Source organism: Medicago sativa, chromosome 8 (assembly GCF_051527215.1).
Source record: "Medicago sativa cultivar Bolivia chromosome 8, Bolivia_mono, whole genome shotgun sequence".
In the NCBI taxonomy this organism is placed as follows: domain Eukaryota; kingdom Viridiplantae; phylum Streptophyta; class Magnoliopsida; order Fabales; family Fabaceae; genus Medicago; species Medicago sativa.
The window spans coordinates 15,073,896-15,092,068 of NC_140756.1; the positions used below are offsets into that span (position 1 = coordinate 15,073,896).

Sequence of the window (18,173 nt, forward strand, 5' to 3'; positions counted from 1 at the left end):
ATATATATAATATATAACAGTTAAATAAATTGTTGGAAAGGAAGAAAAAAAGCAGTTAAACAAATTCTTTGAGATGTTTAAAAAATTGCAAATCAACGTCCCATTTGTTGAGGCTCTATAAAAAATGTCTCCATATGCTATATTTACGAAGGAACACTTATCTAAGAAGAGGAGGATCAATGGTGACGAAGAAACATTCACTTTATTGAGGATTTTAGTGTTATTCTATAGAAAAAATTCCTCATAAGCTCATGTATCCCAGAAGTTTCTTAATCCACATTGCTTTGAGAGAAGAAGTAGGCATTTGGTTAAATTATTTCTAACTTGAGGAGTGGTACACAACGAAGTAGTCGAGCTCTTTGAATCTAGCCTCGTTTACTCCATTTCAGCTGGTTCTTCTTAGGTTTTGCTTAAAAATGCGAACTAATATGGTGACAAATGTGAGTACAAATTAAATATATGTTTGGTATCACATTGAGTTTGGTCAAGTCTGGGAAAGTCACTATAATTTCGACAAACTTACAATGATACAAAACATGTACGGATATCCACTTAGAGTATTCACAAGATGGAGAGTTTGCTCTGAGTATAGGATATTAGAAAATAATCGCTAGAAGGAAGGACTTCATTGGACAAATGTTGGAACAATAACTCTTGCGTAAAGAACCAAGTACATCTAAAATTGTATCAATCAAGAAGCAGCGGAAACCAAAAACATGTATACAATCTTAAATATGCAACCGGGCCAAAATTGAGGGTAATGCTATTGTTCTTTCCGACAGTAGTAATGTATCAACCTGTAGTGCCGGTACGATCTTAAATAATGACTTAGTTCCCTCTGAGCTTCATTATTTTTTTTACCAAAAAATAAATAAAATTATCTTCTTATAGTTTTCATATGGTTTAACAACGACGTTTTATTCTTGCAGTTCTTTACCCAAAATCTTTCTGAAAGAGTTTGTTGAATGTTGTAAATTTGGAGTATATTTCAAAAGTTTCAAATATTTTGTGTCCAATATTTTTTAATTGAGAAATATCGAAAAATATTTTAATAAAAAATTATTATCATATTATTATCAATACTATTTTTTTTGAGGGAAATTATTATCAATACTATTGTCTGACCTGGTTTTGTAACATATTATTAAGAGCTTTGCTATATAAAGCGAACACAAATTCATGAATTGCAAGCTAATGATTAACAGCCTTGGATCTCTATTTTCATACAATACATGGATGGTTAGATTGATACATGGGTGTGTGAATAAAAGTCAAACTTGGCCACAATACATGTCGGGATGCCGTCGGGAGATATTTTTTCGCTATACATAGCTTTTTCCTATTATTAATTCCAAATTTTGTAACTGCATTTCCATTAATTTCTCTTGATGTAGCTATTATTAAGGCTTTTGGTTTTAGAAAGGAACTAGGTTTTTGCTGTTTGATTAACCATAAAACACGTAGAAAGAGAGCTGCACTTTTTCATTTGCTTTGATGAGTATTGAAACAAAACAATTAGCTTTCTCACCCTCACGTATTTTCCATATAAACAAATTATTCACACATTCATGCTTTTAGACATATACATAATCAACACAAAATCAATTTTCATCAAGCTAATACACAATCCTGGGTTACATCATTCCAGTGTTCTAACAGATTCAAGTTGTTCTGTCGCCTCAGATATGATTCTTATCAGGGAAGAACATGTTGTATCCTGGGAGGATATGCGCTTATGAGGCGGATAAATCCTTAAGGACAGTGACTTTGTCACGCCTCATGTTATATAATGGATTACTGTTTGGCAAGTTATCACCTTTCATGGTTTCGTGTTTGTTCACTTCACCGTTACCGACTTCTAATCACTGCAATTTCAAGAACAGATAAGTTTATTTGATATCACTATTGTTTATTCTCTTTAATATTTATTTCTTGCTCTTTTTTATATGTTGATTATTATTTAGAGATAATTTATATGACTAATTTTACAACATTGAATCCTGCAGAATTTTTTCACCTTAGATGAATAATTCCTTTAAGACAATGTATATGACTAATTGTGTGCATGACATAGATTTTTTCACCTTGTCATTATTTTATAAGTATCTTCTAATTGTGTGTATTTAAGTTGTTTGTATTATAGATTTGTGGTTCGTGATTGATGATTACTTGTGATACTTGATTGGTAATACACACGTAAAATAATAACAATGATTGTGATGTGTACGTTAATGAACAATATTTTTAAGTAGAGTCCCCTCTGCCTATTTATTTAGTTATTTTTATCTTCATACATTTGGGTTGCTGATCACTAGGTTGTTAGTCCATATGCTAGCTACTGAGCTGCCGTCGTAAAGATAATTATATTATTTAGTTATAAGTTCTCTCTTTCTTCTTCACTCATCGGAGATGGGTGGTTTTGAGTCCTTTTTTTGGTTTGAACACATCTACATTTTTTTTTTATTTCTTTCAATCCAAAGAAATGATTTTCACATCAAATTTTTCTTGTCTTTTTCATGATTTCGTCGTTTGAGTGTAGTTTTGTGTTGTTTGTTGTCTTGGTGAGATGTTGATTGTTCTCCGAATAAAATGTATTGTTCATGATTTTCCAGAAGTGTCTTGGTGAGATGTTGATTGTTTTCATGATTTTGTCGTTTGAGTGTAGAAAATCATGAAATCATGAAAAATTCCAGAAGAAAAAGAGGAGAAGAAAATGAAGAAAATCCAACGTTTTTGAATTAAAACTAACGGAAAGGACCAAAATGTGTAACGAATAGAAGTTAAGGGACCAAAATAAATCGAATTTTAATTAAGGGACCAAAGCGATACTACCTAAATAGTTAAGGGACCAAAAATGCAATTTAGCCTACTTTTAATTGAAAAAAGAATTGTTTTTTATTCATAAAAAAATTGGTGAGAGATATAACATTAGATTAGATATATAATTAAGTTCAGAATTTTAAATTTCATTAAAATTTGGACGCTTAAACATTACTATTTAGTGTTTTTTTTTTCTTTCCGGGATTTGGACGCTCATAATTTTGAGGTCTTGTGCAATAGCTCACATTACACATAAGCTTAGTCGGCCCTGATCATAGAAAATATGGGGGACTAAAACACAATAAAATTGCTTTTAACAATAATATAAACTACCTTATCTGCTTACCTCCGTAGAAACCATAGAACATAGTTGTTATGAGTAGACATCGGGATATAATATCGTCAATCTGATTTTGAGGGACGGTGTGGGGAGATATACAAAAACTATCAACCATGGTCTTACATTCTGATTCAAAAATTACATATTACATGCTTCTTGAAAGAGGAATGATATTTTGACAACCAATTTCCAACAACTTTTAGTGACAACCTTTTTCCTCTCTTTTTATTGGAGAATAACGATAGAGAGAGAAAAAGGAAGAGAGAGAATAGAAGTACAATGAAAGTATGAGAGAGGGTTGTCACAAAAGTTGTTAAAAAATGAATGTTCAAATATCATTTCTCTTCTTGAAATGGCTAATTGGATAGCCTCCAAAAACGCTATGGCTTCTGTCTGTGTAGATGAAATTATATAGTTCACGTAGCATGACATAACAAGAAGGAAAAACCTCATGGAATCTCAAAAGCACATGCCATACCCATGATTGAGTTGTTATTTTACTGTGTCGGGTTGGGGTTTAATCCGGTTAGATTTTTGTTTACGAGTTTGGAGGGGAAGAGAGGGGAGGGTTTAGGATAAAAAGAAGGAGGGAGTGGAAGAAATAAAGGATATTGAGAGGGGAGAACTTTAGAGGGTTTATTTTTCTTCATAATAGAAAATCCTTCTCATTTAGAGGAAGTCAAAAGTTGTATTGAAAGAGAGTTGGGGAGGTTTGGGAGGGTTTATACGAATTCTTTATGTTTAATTTATGTTTTTATAATATTTTTAAAATTAAAAATATAATAATCATAAGTATTTATTTATCATTCTCTAAAAAAATACATTTTTAAAACATGTGAAATGTTTCTCTATTTTCTCTTATGTTTCGCTCCCTCCAATCCCCTTCCTTTCTATCCCCTCCAAACTCTCAAACAAAGTCTTAGTATCATGAGTTGTACCCTGAAATCAGAGTTTTGCCCTTTACATGCAGTACCATTCTTTGAAAGAATCTTTTGTTCGGTTAACTATAAATTGAGATGTATCAACACCTTCCCATAGCTTTGTGTTACGACATTTCCATAAACTTCACAAGAGCATGGTTGTCGTTGCATGTTGATTATGAGACAACCTGTCAAATAAATCAAAAATCACAGTAATAGTCACATAATTCACAATTCATGTTGGTAAGTGGTACAAGTTTGCGGTACACGACATGCGAAGAATGCGATACGTATAGAGGTATAGAGTACCAGGACGTGTCGGTTCGTAGTACAAGTACTACCTAATTAAGTATAATCCGTTATCAATAAATTTTTAAGAAAAATATAATTTTTACCAAATGTGAGTCTTTTCAACTCCGGTCCAGTACTCAAAATCTCTTAATATTTAATCAGTTAAATTAACTGATAGTACAAAAAACTAGTGGCCAAATACCAAAACCTTTTTTTATATTTACTTTTCTTTCACTTATTTCTTCTTTTTTATCGGTGTTCTTTTGCAAAAGACATACTCTTTCTTCAAGTTTCAAAGAGATTTTATGCAAAATTATTTGCATCGTCGAAGGTTTTCCTTTATCTTTTATCTCAAACCTCATATTCTACTTTCTTCTATCATCACTTGTATCGGTTTATCTCGGTTTACTAATTTTGATGAATTTTAGGGAGAATTTATGCTAACCAACTCACAAAAGTACCACAAACCGGTACATAAGTACTAATTCGCGGTTCACAACATGCCAAGATTGATTAACAATGTGGAGAAGGTCATGAACGAGTCTATCAAGATTGATTAGTTTCCAACAACTAGTAGCTTTAGGTCACATAAAGAAGTGTGCATTTGTGTTCTCATGAGCTCGTAAACCACACAAGTGTCGTCACAAGGAGTTCCTCACGAGGCAAGGCATGCATGGGTTGGGCTTACACTTAATATCTTTTTTTACATTTTTTGGAAAGAATCCTTTTTAACTTTTTGTAGGTCAGTTGCAAATGCTTCAAATTGAGTCACGATACTATAAATTGTGACACGGTTCTTTTAGAACAGAACCATTGATTTTCTTGACTTCTTCAACTCCAAATTGTCTAACATTGCTATAGACTAAACTAAAACACATAATAAATGGATAAAAAAATATCATATGACAACATGTCCTCACAAACCCTAAACTTGCATTGTTACTTGTTCTTAGAGAACAAACTTGCTAATGACAATTGACAGTGAAATAACAACTTACCCCACCAATGATAGTGTCAAAAATTCATCTTCTTAGCTGACATTTTGATGAACATGATTGCTTGACCAATCATCAATTTTCACAACTTCTCGCAAAAGATTGATAAAGGATGCTCACAGTCGACATATATGTTTGTCATATTACCACACACTTAAAAAAAAATTAACTTGTCAATCAAAGTCAATACCACAGTACACATATTAAGACCAAATTTTGGTGACAAAAATCAATTTGATTTTTTGACTCAAAGATCAAGTTGAGAGGTAGAAACCAAACACCTATTTTTCCACTAAAATCAAATTGATAAAAGTTAAAAATAAACTATTGTATAAATAGCGTGAAACTGAACACCTATAGTAGGTTTTACGTCACGTATTAATTCAAAAGTACCTAAGCCAATAAACAATATGAGATATTAAGTGGATCTAATTAATATATTTTAATTGATATGAGATTTCATCATCATACTTAAATTTTCAATATGCCACTTGGATCAGAGTTGGCAATTGCCATAGTTGCCAAGGTGTTTGTAGTATGCTTGAGCCTGGTGTGTTTGGCATATTCAAATTAGGAACATTTTTTTTTCTTCAAAAAATAACAATAATAAGGATTATGCAAACAAGTTTATTAAGGTATACTTTGATCATGGAGTTTATAAAAGAAAATTTTGGTTTAGAAATACAAATCAAACAATTTTCAAAATAATAAATATACCATCTTTTATAAAAAAGAATTACCACTTTTAATTTTGAGTTTAATATATACACTATCGGTGTTTAAAAGTTGTCATACTTCATTGATTGATGTGAAAACACGTCGTTATATATGTGTAAAAATATTGTACACTAAATTAAAAGTAACGATATTTATACAATCATTGAATGACAACTTTTATCACAACATTATTTTTTTTTTAATTTTTTACTGTTAAAAATCAATAGAGAAACAGAAAAAAGAAGAGGGAGAATAAGAACATAATATGGGTATGAGAGATAAAGTTGTTCAAGCGTCTTTTTTAAAAGAAAAATTGTTAAAAAATCATCACAAAATAACTGAACAAATATCATTTATCATAAATTAAACTCTTTTGTAACTTTTTTTTTTGACAAAACTCTTTTGTAACTTTTTTAGTCAATATTTTAAAGACATTTATTGGCATTCTCATTCAAATTATCATCACCACACATAGTATGATGGGTCGCAAACTTTATGAGTTCTTAATTTATTCTCTCAAAACAATTAACAAGCATATCACTAAACGTGTGTGTGTCATTTTGGCGGCCGATAAGTTTAGTGCCTTGCCTAGTTAAGAAATTGGTTTTTTGGTTAAAAATAAATAAATTACAAAATGAGTTTGGAATAAGATAAGGGTCTTGTTAACGAGTGCCCCCGGGGCACTTTTTAAGCATCCTCAATTTAGCAATTATTCCTTTAAAAAGTCAATCATTACAATTTCCAATGCATTGATTACCCAACTTTTCATAAAAAACTTACTATTTAAAGTGCTTAAAGAGTGCCTCGGGGGCACTCGTTAACATTTCCGATAAGATAATTACGGCTGGGTCGGCTCATCATATTTATATGTCTAAAATAAATTTGACATTGAGAAATTTTAAAATAAAAAATAAATTAAGATTAATAAAAATATAATAAATCTTGTTTCTTTTACCAAATAATCAATCTAGTTTTGAACCTTGGTAGAGAAGGATATGGGTCTGGTGTACGGTACCTAAAAAATTATGAGGTCAACCTTTTCATCAAAGGGCTAGAAAAGCATCTATAATTAATTTGTCATATTATATATTTATAAATAAAATAAACTTTTTAGGTATTTAAAACTTACAAGTTTGAGACCTAAAACCATAACTTAGATTGTTCGGCCCTTGGAATGACCCAAAGGACAATACGGTGAGATTTTCAATTTTTAATTTTAATATTTCTTCTTTAGTATTTTCTTACAAAATACTTTAAAGGACTTTTTTGGGTATTAACTTTGAAGGATTTATCTCAGTAAAAGTATTAGGGGCCTGCTAACCGATGTCCCCGGGACATTGGTTAAGCATACCATAAAAGAGAATTATTACCATAAAAAAATTGTTTTTGACTTTATTATAAATTAATTACACAATTTCAATGCATTAACTACTATATAATTTTCTTTTTCATATCCTTAACCGGTGCCCCGGGGGCACCGGTTAGCATTCCCCAAAGTATTTTATGTATCAATAATGATGTATTTTTATTTGAGGAATGCTAGCAACACTCACTTTTCAATATTCTCTTTAGCATTCACTCATTTATTGGATGAAATCAATGTATGTCCCACCATTTTGTGGGGGTTCAATTTTCAAAGTGTAGACCCATAATGATTTAGACCAATAAGAGAGTGAGTATTAAAGAGAGTGTTCAAAAGAGAGTGTTGCTAGCATTACTCTTTTTATTTTTTTGTTGTGTAATAATGATGTATTGTAATATTACTTTGTGAGTATCATAAATCATGCGTTTTTAAATTTATTAAATGATGTGATAATATTATTAGATGCATGCGAAACAATATTTTTACACTAAGAAGGTATATAAATTAACCTCACTTTTAATTTATACAATAGTTTTTTTTTTTAATTAAGTTATAATGAAAAGTCTTAAACAATATTTTAGTCTTTGCAATCCCTATTATGGTGTTTGGACGGTGGAGAATAAAAGAAAGTAGTCGCAGTCCAAGTTACATTATTAATCATATGTGGTGTTTTATTATTTAAAAAAAAAATCTTAAGTGGAAGGATGATATCCTAATTCAAGACAAATAATACCTACAAGCTCAAATACGTATAAATGAATTTACATTTACAATTATGGTAATTCCCTCAAAAAAAAAATTACAATTATGGTAATATTGACATATACTTGTTTTTAGTCATATCAATTGTAGATAAACTTAAGGATTAACCAATGATTAAATGGAGTTAGATGTGATGATGATTGTTAATTTTGTGAGGACGAGTGTAACACCCCGTTTTTCCAACGTAAAAAAAAATTCATAATTAAAAATCAGAGTATTTCACTTTAAACAGAATGCTACACTTCTTAAAAATTCATAAACTGAATTAATAACAATTTATTCTTCAAAATCATTTAACATAAGTAATTCAAAACTTCGCAGCGGAAATTAGTTAAACAATAAAAATAATATTTGGCACGCAGGCCTCAACATAAAAATCTCATAAGTCTTGTTCAACATTTATTCATAAAAATCCATAAGTAATACGTAAGGAATAGAAATAGAAGACATAATCCCATCCCGTTACGTATCAGAGCACCTAAGACACACTTGTGAGGAGTCCACTCACGACCGCAACTAATCTTGGTTACCTGCAAGTTACCCATACGAAGAGCAACATTTCCAAGCAGAGGGGTGAGATTTCTCAAACAATAATATTAAGCATATAAATCATATAAAGTACATTCAACAACTTAAACATCTTATAATTCATTAATCATATCTAACAACTTAAACTTCCTTAACTAGTGTCATTATCTTCTTATATTGGTCGTAAAACTATCTTAATACTAATCATAAACATCTTCATATATTATCAATTACTAATCTTAACATCATCATATAACATCAAATAATAGTCTCCAACGATCATCACACAACATCAAAATTAATCACAAACGTCACCACATTTCATCAAACATTATTTATAAGCATCAACACCTAATATCAAATATAATCATAAGCATCATCATGTAATTTCACATAAGTATTATTATCAAAACATAGCATTACCGAAAACAACTTCATAATCAAATTCGTAATCAACTTCATATATCAACATAATTATAACTCACGTAACATCTTATCATAAATCATTCGACTTATTCATCATAGCACTTCATTAATAACTTATCAACTTGACATCTTAACAACTTGACATCTCAACATCTTAACAACTTCGACTCGACTATGCAACTTCTACTTCTCAAATCATCTTAAATCATCTTAGACATCTTCATTATGCATGTGGTACCACCAGTGCATTAAACCCTCTTCTCTAAGGTCATAATGGACCTGTCGGGCATTGAGCCCCCATCTCTAAGGTCATAAAGGACCTGTCAGGCATTGAGCCCCCATCTCTGACTATGCAACGACACAACTCTAATGCAACGACATAACTTTCGTACAACTTAGACAACTTCATGAACATCTATGACATCCTAACATCTTGACATCTTGACATCATAACATCTTAATAACTTGATGACTTCATAACGACTCGACGACTTAACAACTCTTATCATCTTAACGTCTTAACATCTTAACATCTTAGCATCTTGACAACATATGGATCACATAAATAATTCATGTCATATCATAATATAACAATATCAAATGATAATAAACAACATCTTAAAACATCATATTCATCAATCATAAACAACTTCATATAACATCGCATTTAAACATCAACAATAATTCACTATGTATCTTTGTAAAAACATAATAAATTATCCACAATATATTTTCATGTCAAACCAAAGCTACTGGAAAGATATCACAAATATCAACAACTTTCATGTTTACAACAAAGATCAATTCAAAACAGAAACATATGAACAAAACGCAAAAACATGAAACAGAGAATGCTGTCACTGTACAATTTTGCTAAGACCTCCCTGTAGTATTTTCATCATAACTCAAAGACCAAACATCATTTTCACGGCAAACCAAAGCCAATAGAAAGCTAACAAAATTATCTAAAACTTTCATGTTTACGCCTAAGACCAATTCTGTACCGATCAATACCAGTTTTCATTTTAAATTCGGAAAAGTTGTGCTGAAAGTCCATAAAAATTCACTGTGACCTACGTGCAGTAATTTGACCATAACTCAAGTTCTATAAATTGTTTTGACGTGAGACCAACGGCATTAAAAAACTAACATTCATACCTACAACTTTCGTGTTTACACCTAAGACCAATTCCGCATCGATCAATACCAGTTTTAATATCAAAATTCGGACAGAATGCAGATTTTCTCCAAGTTTCACCTAATCTCATGGTTCTAACCTCAAAACTACTTCAAATAATCATCCTATGGATTATCTAAGGTCTGTACACAATTTCTACATCAATTCAACAAGTTTTCATCACTTAATCATCAAATCTCTCTCAAAACCCTAATTCTCAAATTCTCACAAACTCTCCCAAACTTGTTAGATGTAATCTAATGATTTAACAACTTAATATTAATGCAAGATAGTCTCACCCTCACCTTAGATTAATTCCTGAATCAGCAGCATCGTTCTTCTTTCCTAAGGTATTCTCCTCTTCTCTTGACTTTTCTCTTCTCTTCTCTTCTTTCTTGTTCTCCTCTTTTTCAAAAAGCGGTTTAAGGTAAACTCTTTCCAACCTAAGCTTCTCTATTTATAATACTAAAATATTCTTCCCAAATCTATTTAGGCCCAACAACTTATTCTTCTTTCTATTCTAACCCCCAAATCCACTCACACTAATAATCCTCATATTCTAATAAATAATATTTCTCTACTAAATATATAATAATACACCAAATAACAAATATATATCTATAACAATTAACAAATATATCTTATTTACTAAAGCTTAACCCGTAAAGCTAACCCTAAACCTAATTTTTTCCCCCCATTTTTTCATCCACTTTTCTAAACCATTGGATCTTGCGCATTTAGGCGCCATTCAATTTTAGCCATTGATCATATTATATTTATCTCTTCTATTTTCCGAAACAACTATTTCGTATTTATCTCTTCTATTTTCCGAAACAACTATTTCATATTTATCTCTAATTATAATTTTGGTCATATCCGAAATTTGTTATCAATTCACTTAAATCCGAAATTTGTTTTCCTATAGTTTTGGCCATCCGAATCCTTATTTATTAATTAACCTAACAAATTTCCCTTTCAAAAAAAAAAAAAATTAACCTAACAAATTTCATTCGTATCCTCCTTTTTTTTTTTGAAACAAATATTTTCTACACTTTTACGATTGCAATTTAACATAACAAATTCCATCTAAAAAAATCCATCGCACAAATTTTATTCTTATCCTCGCCTTTTTTTTTATGAAGCAAATATTTTGGTTATATATACGAAGCCCTAAACCTGTTTCTCTCGATAAAAATAAACCCTAAACCGTGGTAAATGCTTAATCCGTAAAGCTAACCCTAAACCTAATTTTTTCCCCCCATTTTTTCATCCACTTTTCTAAGCCATTGGATCTTGCGCATTTAGGCGCCATTCAATTTTAGCCATTGATCATATTATATTTATCTCTTCTATTTTCCAAAACAACTATTTCGTATTTATCTCTTCTATTTTCCGAAACAACTATTTCATATTTATCTCTAATTATAATTTTGGTCATATCCGAAATTTGTTATCAATTCACTTAAATCCGAAATTTGTTTTCCTATAGTTTTGGCCATCCGAATCCTTATTTATTAATTAACCTAACAAATTTCCCTTTCAAAAAAAAAAAAAAAATTAACCTAACAAATTTCATTCGTATCCTCCTTTTTTTTTTTTTTTGAAACAAATATTTTCTACACTTTTACGATTGCAATTTAACATAACAAATTCCATCTAAAAAAATGCATCACACAAATTTTATTCTTATCCTCGCCTTTTTTTTATGAAGCAAATATTTTGGTTATATATACGAAGCCCTAAACCTGTTTCTCTTGATAAAAATAAACCCTAAACCGTGGTAAATGCTTAATCCGTAAAGCTAACCCTAAACCTAATTTTTCCCCCCATTTTTTCATCCACTTTACTAAGAACACAAAGGTGTTGTTTGTTACTTCTTTCTTTCATACGGTATAACTATAAATACACATGACCATGGCTGTGAATGTCACCTTCATCCCTGAATTTTCTTATCCATGAAAAAGAAGAAGAAATGGTAGGTGAGAAAGCATGAGTGTGGCCTAATAAATTCTTTCTAAAGAGGACCATAGTTTTTTTTTTCTTTTGATAATAAGTGGTTTGTTGTTGTTCATGTTGTAAGATGTTGAACTGCTCACATCGTTGTTTGTGTTTTAGATGAAGATTGTCACGTGCGCCCCTTCCCATTACCTTTTTCTTTTTTGTTTCTTTAATTATAATATACACATGTGGCTTTTTCTTTTAAATTTAATTGAAAAATGATGCATGTGGCGTCCAACTCACTTAAGTGATGAGCCACGTGGGCGTTGATAGAGTCAAGATTAAGGGGACCTTAAAGTTGAAAAAAAAGGGTAAACTTAGGGGGTTAAAAAGTGGTTTTTTTAATAGGGGACCAAAATTGCAACTATGATAAAGTTAGGGGCCAAAAGTGCGTTTAAGTCTTTTAAATAAGATTTGGGTAGAAGAAAATCCAAAAGAAATTTGGGATCCATTTCCAATTAATATAATCCTTCTTTTATTTTTCAAAAAAAAATATATAAAATCAATTCAATCAAACTCAATTTTGGTCACCGCATAATCAAACACATGCATAGTAGCTTCTAAAATTGTTTAGTTTAAGTCGATTCTCCAACATGGGTATAATCCGTTGTCGCCCTTTATCATATTTATATTCATGATTTCATATTACTATGATATTTAACTATTGTTATTGTCACACTAAATATCGTATAAGAAATTTTCCATTTTCTTAACCATTAATTAAAATAATATTTAAACGAATTTAAAAAACACGGTAATAAAATATAGTATATATAGACATAATTATATTTTTAATTTTTAATTTATTTACATACTTTATATTTAACTTATTACAATTTATAGTTTCTTTATCTATATCTAATGAAATTTTATGTTTATAAATAAATATGTTTAGTTCCTATAAAATCACGACATTTTTAAGTTTACTCTGGAATTTTAAACGGTTACGTGACTATTCATTTGTTTGCTAACAAATCTGTGTGCTGGTATTCTCCTAATATAATTTTTGGTATACTTTTTTTAATTTTATAATTGAAACTATGGTTCCCTTACTAAATTAGTTACTAATCAATCAATGTATGGTAACTGATCTGTTCGGTGAGGAATCGATGGAGGCAACAGTGGTGAAAAGTGTTCTGATACAGTGGCGATGAGTCTTTACGGTGGAATGGAAGGTGCATGCAGGCACGTTAGCTCTACGAGACTAAAGTCAGTAGAGAAACAAATACAATTAATAACTCCGACGATGGATCTGTTGTTGAGCTTAGTGTGGATTGTGCTGCGCCAAACAATTCAAATGTTCAGATGGTAATTATTACATTAATCTTTCATGAGTCCGTAAAGGTTTAATCCGTAACACAATTGATCAAATTGTTTGCCGCCAATGTCTGCAGGATGTACCAGAAGCTGAGGACTCATGCAGCAATACATGTGTGATTGATACACCAACCACCAAAACAGGTGCTAAGAGGTCCTCTAATAGCATTGACTATGTGGCTGTTGATGATGATGAAGCTGGCCAGACGTCGGCCACAAAACCTACCAGAGTTGTTCGTGTCAAAATTGAGCACAAGGACGACAAAGATGTTTAGCTTGCTCGAATGCTAGAGCCGTTTGCTTTGTTATCGAATTCCTTCAATCTGCATAAATCAGACATTAAATAATCTGTGTTTTTTCCTTTTGTTTTTTACAGTTTGGTTTTTAATTTTCTTCAAGTTGCTGTGTCGGCTATATTTACTTAGCTAAGGAAACTTTTTCCAGTCCACCTAAATAAATTTATTCATTGCCATATGTATTAATTCAACAATTTATTATCATTGTCTTTTATTAGCGCTTCAACCTCTAAATGTACGAAATTTATTTTTAGATTTACCTCCGGAAGGTGTTAATATTTTTCTGAATGTTAGATAGTCATTCACCAAGTTGGTATGCTTGATGAAGAAAACTCAATACTGATTTGGCTTGAGTAACTAGATCCCACGCATTCACATGTTAAATTAAAAGTACAGATTGATAAAACCAAGTTAGTATGCTTGCCTTTGCTTAGTATGTGTTTAAGCGAAGGAACATTTTATAATGTTTTAAACAAGTATGTAACAGATCATTAAAAAATTTAAAATTTTAAGCATAATTAAATAAATTTTAATTTAATAGGGACTAAACTACGTGCTGAAATTTTTTATAGAAACCAAAATCTATCAAAAAAATTTACGAGGACTAAAAACTAAAATTGATATATTTATAGGGACTAAAAACTTTATTAATTATTCGTTTTATTATGTATCAAATTATTCCGGCCCGTGAGACCCGTGCGTTGCACGGGTCGGCGTTCTAGTTATGCTAGTAAATACCAACATATAACATAACAAAATATCACTCAACAAAATATATTAACTAAATTATAAAAAGACATCTAATCTCAACAAATCATATATCCCTCATATACATCATATAAATATATAAATATATTCTAAAACTAATTAAAATAATTAAATAAAAAGGAGGGCGTTGCAACGAGTGTCAATTTTTTTACGGAGACTAAAAATGAAAAGTCTTATATTTTCACATAAAAAATAAAACCTAAAACAATACCATACATTTACGAAGACACCATCCAAAAAACTTATAACTTGAAATTTGTCTAAATCTTACTAGAACTACACTAAAAACATATTTAGGCTTAATTTCTATGCAGGGTAGCCTGCCATTAAAATAGTGAAATTCCCCAAATGTGAGATAACATAACAACAACAATGTGTAAAAAAAATAGAAAATGTTTGGTGTATACTTCGTACTTTAAAAGAGATAGAGAGAGTGATGTGATATATTAATGATTAATGATGTGATAGAAATAAAAAGAAAAAGATAAAGATAAAAATGAAGATTTAAACCAACCGGTGCGGGCGAGTTGCAAATGTGGTATTGTGAGTGTGAGGAGAGAGACAAAAAATTAAGAATATAAAAAGTGAAGATGAGAAAAAGAGTTAGAAACATAAAGTGACAAGAGGGGGATTGGACAACATATGATCTAGATCCATAAAATGCAGTTTGATGACCGCAGCGAAAAATTAGGTTTCCAAATATCATGGTTGTAAAAAGAAAAATCAACAACAACCAAGATACTATAATTTTATATAAAAAACAATTAAGTTCCATCAAATGACATAAACTTTTAGAGAAAAAATATTTAAAGGAAGCACCAATGATAAGCTTTTACAATGCAACTACAAATAAATAAATAAAACTAAGTTGAATGGTATACGATCAACCCATATATTATATGCTCTTCAAAATCGGCCACATGTGGGACCATATTGATAAGGTTGAATGGAATTTGTATTAAACTACTTATGGTTGCCGGTGTGGAATTTTGGTTAACTCCAACTGACTTGTCAAGATATTATTTCGAAAATGAAGGACAAAAGCATAGTAGACAAGATATTGTAATTTATTTGATACATTTTTTGTTTAATTATTTTGTTTTCTTGCTTCATCTCAACCACTAATAATTATTCCCGTGTAGACTTTTGTTTCTTAAGCCACTAATGATTCATGATATGTTTAAATACTTTCATGTGGCTAGGGTTAACCCGTACATTAGTATATAAAAGCTCATTTATTTTTGTATATCCTTATAAAAATTTTAACCATGGGAAAAGTTCATCCCCAAGCACTAGCTTCCTCTACAACTTGCAATTTCACTTCCAAGCAAGAGACTTTCACCCTTTGGATGAAATCTCTTGTATTGAATGGAAAGGGGTGTACCGTCTTTGATTCCAATGGTCAAATTGCATATAGAGTTGATAACTACAACTCAAATCATAGAGATCAAGTTCATCTCATGGATCAAAGAGGAAATACTTTGTTTACTATACTTAAAAAGGTATGCAAAACTTCATAACAATATCTCAATATCCTATAAACTTGCAAAGTTTGTACAACACGATTGTGGCCGCGACATCAGTTATTTTATCACGGCCACAATTGCAGCTACATCAGTCGCATTTTACTATAATTTTTTGCAATATAAAGAATCACAACGCAACTGTCAGTTAAAATTTTGAATTTTTTTTGTTTTTTTTAGATGAATCGATCAATATTAACATGTGTACATATGTTTGTGTGTGCAGCAATATAAGTTGTCTAGGTTTTGGGAAGGTTACAAGCTTCCGGCGACAAGGAACGACCAGAAAGGACCATGCTTTCGAGTTGGTAAAACATATAGCATCTCTAAATGGGATTCAAGTTATGAAGTTGAACTTGGATTGGATAAAAACCAACCATATAATTATAAAATAGAAAGCAGCACTTGCAAGCCAGCTTGCAAAATATTGGACAAAAATGGAGTGATAGTTGCAGAGGTAATAAAGATTTCTAACATTTTTTTTCAGAAAAGTTTGGTAAATAACATAAACATATATAAATGCTTAAGTACATGTATTAATTTATGTTTTTTCTATGAGCAGCTAAGGAGAAAGAAGTCAACTTGTGGAATTGATCTAGGAGATGATGTTTTCACAATGGTGGTGGAGCCAAATATTGATCTTTCTCTAATTATGGGAGTTGTTGTAGCTTATAGTCTTATTAAAAGTAAAATGTAATTAAGTATTTTGGAAAAAACAGAATAGTGAACAAACAATGATTTGAATCTTGTGGAAGTCATTTTGGTTTACAAAATGTATTGCTAAGCCCAGATTCAAGTTTAAGCTTTGGAAATGGCTTGTGATGCTTGTAATCTAGTTAACCATGATGAATGAATCCATTATCCAATCTCAAAATGACTTTGTTTAGAAAAATGCTTCTTGCACTTTTAATTTTTTTTTTTGGTGAAAAATGCTTCCACTTATATTCTATAATAACTCATAAGGCTATAGTATAATACAACAAACCAAGCTGCAGAAGTTGGTAATTTTGGCTACATGGTTGCAAGTTGTAACATGCAAGTGTTTCTCTTGGTCGACCTAAAACATTTTTTTATATTAGTCATAAGCACTTTTTTTGTGATACCTTTTTTTTTTTACATAACTTTTCTGTAGTACCTAGAAATCACTTTTGTGTCAACAATTTTCTTCCCACTTGTATAAGTTTACTTCCAACCTGTATCATGAACACAAATATATATCTCTCTTAAATAAAGAAATCAATTTTTGTGCTAGTTGTTTAAAGGTTTGACACTTGATAGTGATTTTGTAAAAATAGATTATCACATGAGCGACTTTGTTGATTGATATATACTATTTTTTGTTAGATTATCACAAGAAAAATTGTGATGAAATACTATTTTTGTTTTTGTTTTTATCTTTATAATATCCCTTCTTCCAAACCATGTATTTAATGAGACCATGTATTTAATGAGACCAGAGCTTGCAATGGAATATTCGAAGCTCGTTAAATTATTTTGTGTGTGAAACCTGAACAGAAGAATTATCAAGCACAATCCACTAAAAAAATAATAACAATAAAAGAAGAAAAATAATTAAAAAACATCACAAATTTTAGCATAGAAATCTTTTTCTCAATTTGTGAGAACAAAAATCACGGAACTATTCAGGTCAAAAGCTTTCACTAGAACTATAGTGGGCACAAGTAAGAGTCTTCTTAATATCACTAGAGATTAACAAAGCATCAAAAGTATCACCAATGGTAAAAACCATAAAACAAGCAAACATCATCTCAACAACACAAACTAGAAAAAAAGGGAAGATAAAAGTACTAATAAAAATATATGTCTATTACTTTTTTCACGTTATCCATTTCTTGCGCGCTCTATTTTTGTTTCTTCCCAAAATACCTTTCAGATTTTATAATCTGAAACATATTTAAAATTATATAATCT

At 30.5% G+C, this 18,173-nt stretch overlaps 1 protein-coding gene and 1 long non-coding RNA gene across 2 annotated transcripts; both read left to right on the plus strand.

The window, feature by feature from the left end:
• Positions 1-12,139: 12,139 nt before the first annotated feature.
• Positions 12,140-14,112, plus strand: LOC146897260 (uncharacterized). The gene is made up of 2 exons (XR_015021963.1): positions 12,140-13,645; positions 13,732-14,112. It is a non-coding gene; the product is annotated as an uncharacterized LOC146897260 (long non-coding RNA).
• Positions 14,113-15,970: 1,858 nt separating this feature from the next.
• On the plus strand, positions 15,971-17,115 carry LOC146897261 (protein LURP-one-related 3-like). Its single transcript, XM_085735089.1, has 3 exons — positions 15,971-16,220; positions 16,468-16,698; positions 16,804-17,115. The coding sequence occupies exons 1-3, from the start codon at positions 15,987-15,989 to the stop codon at positions 16,936-16,938; spliced, it is 600 nt and encodes a 199-aa protein (XP_085591215.1). The 5' UTR covers positions 15,971-15,986; the 3' UTR covers positions 16,939-17,115.
• The last annotated feature ends 1,058 nt before the right edge of the window (positions 17,116-18,173 follow it).

What these genes read in the sequence shown, in the direction of transcription:
- LOC146897261 (XM_085735089.1), top strand. Translation starts at nt 15,987, where the DNA reads ATGGGAAAAGTTCATCCCCAAGCACTAGCTTCCTCTACAACTTGCAAT. An exon ending in TGTTTACTATACTTAAAAAG is followed by an intron (nt 16,221 to 16,467) that starts GTATGCAAAACT and finishes TTGTGTGTGCAG; the next exon opens with CAATATAAGTTGTCTAGGTT. An exon ending in ATGGAGTGATAGTTGCAGAG is followed by an intron (nt 16,699 to 16,803) that starts GTAATAAAGATT and finishes TTCTATGAGCAG; the next exon opens with CTAAGGAGAAAGAAGTCAAC.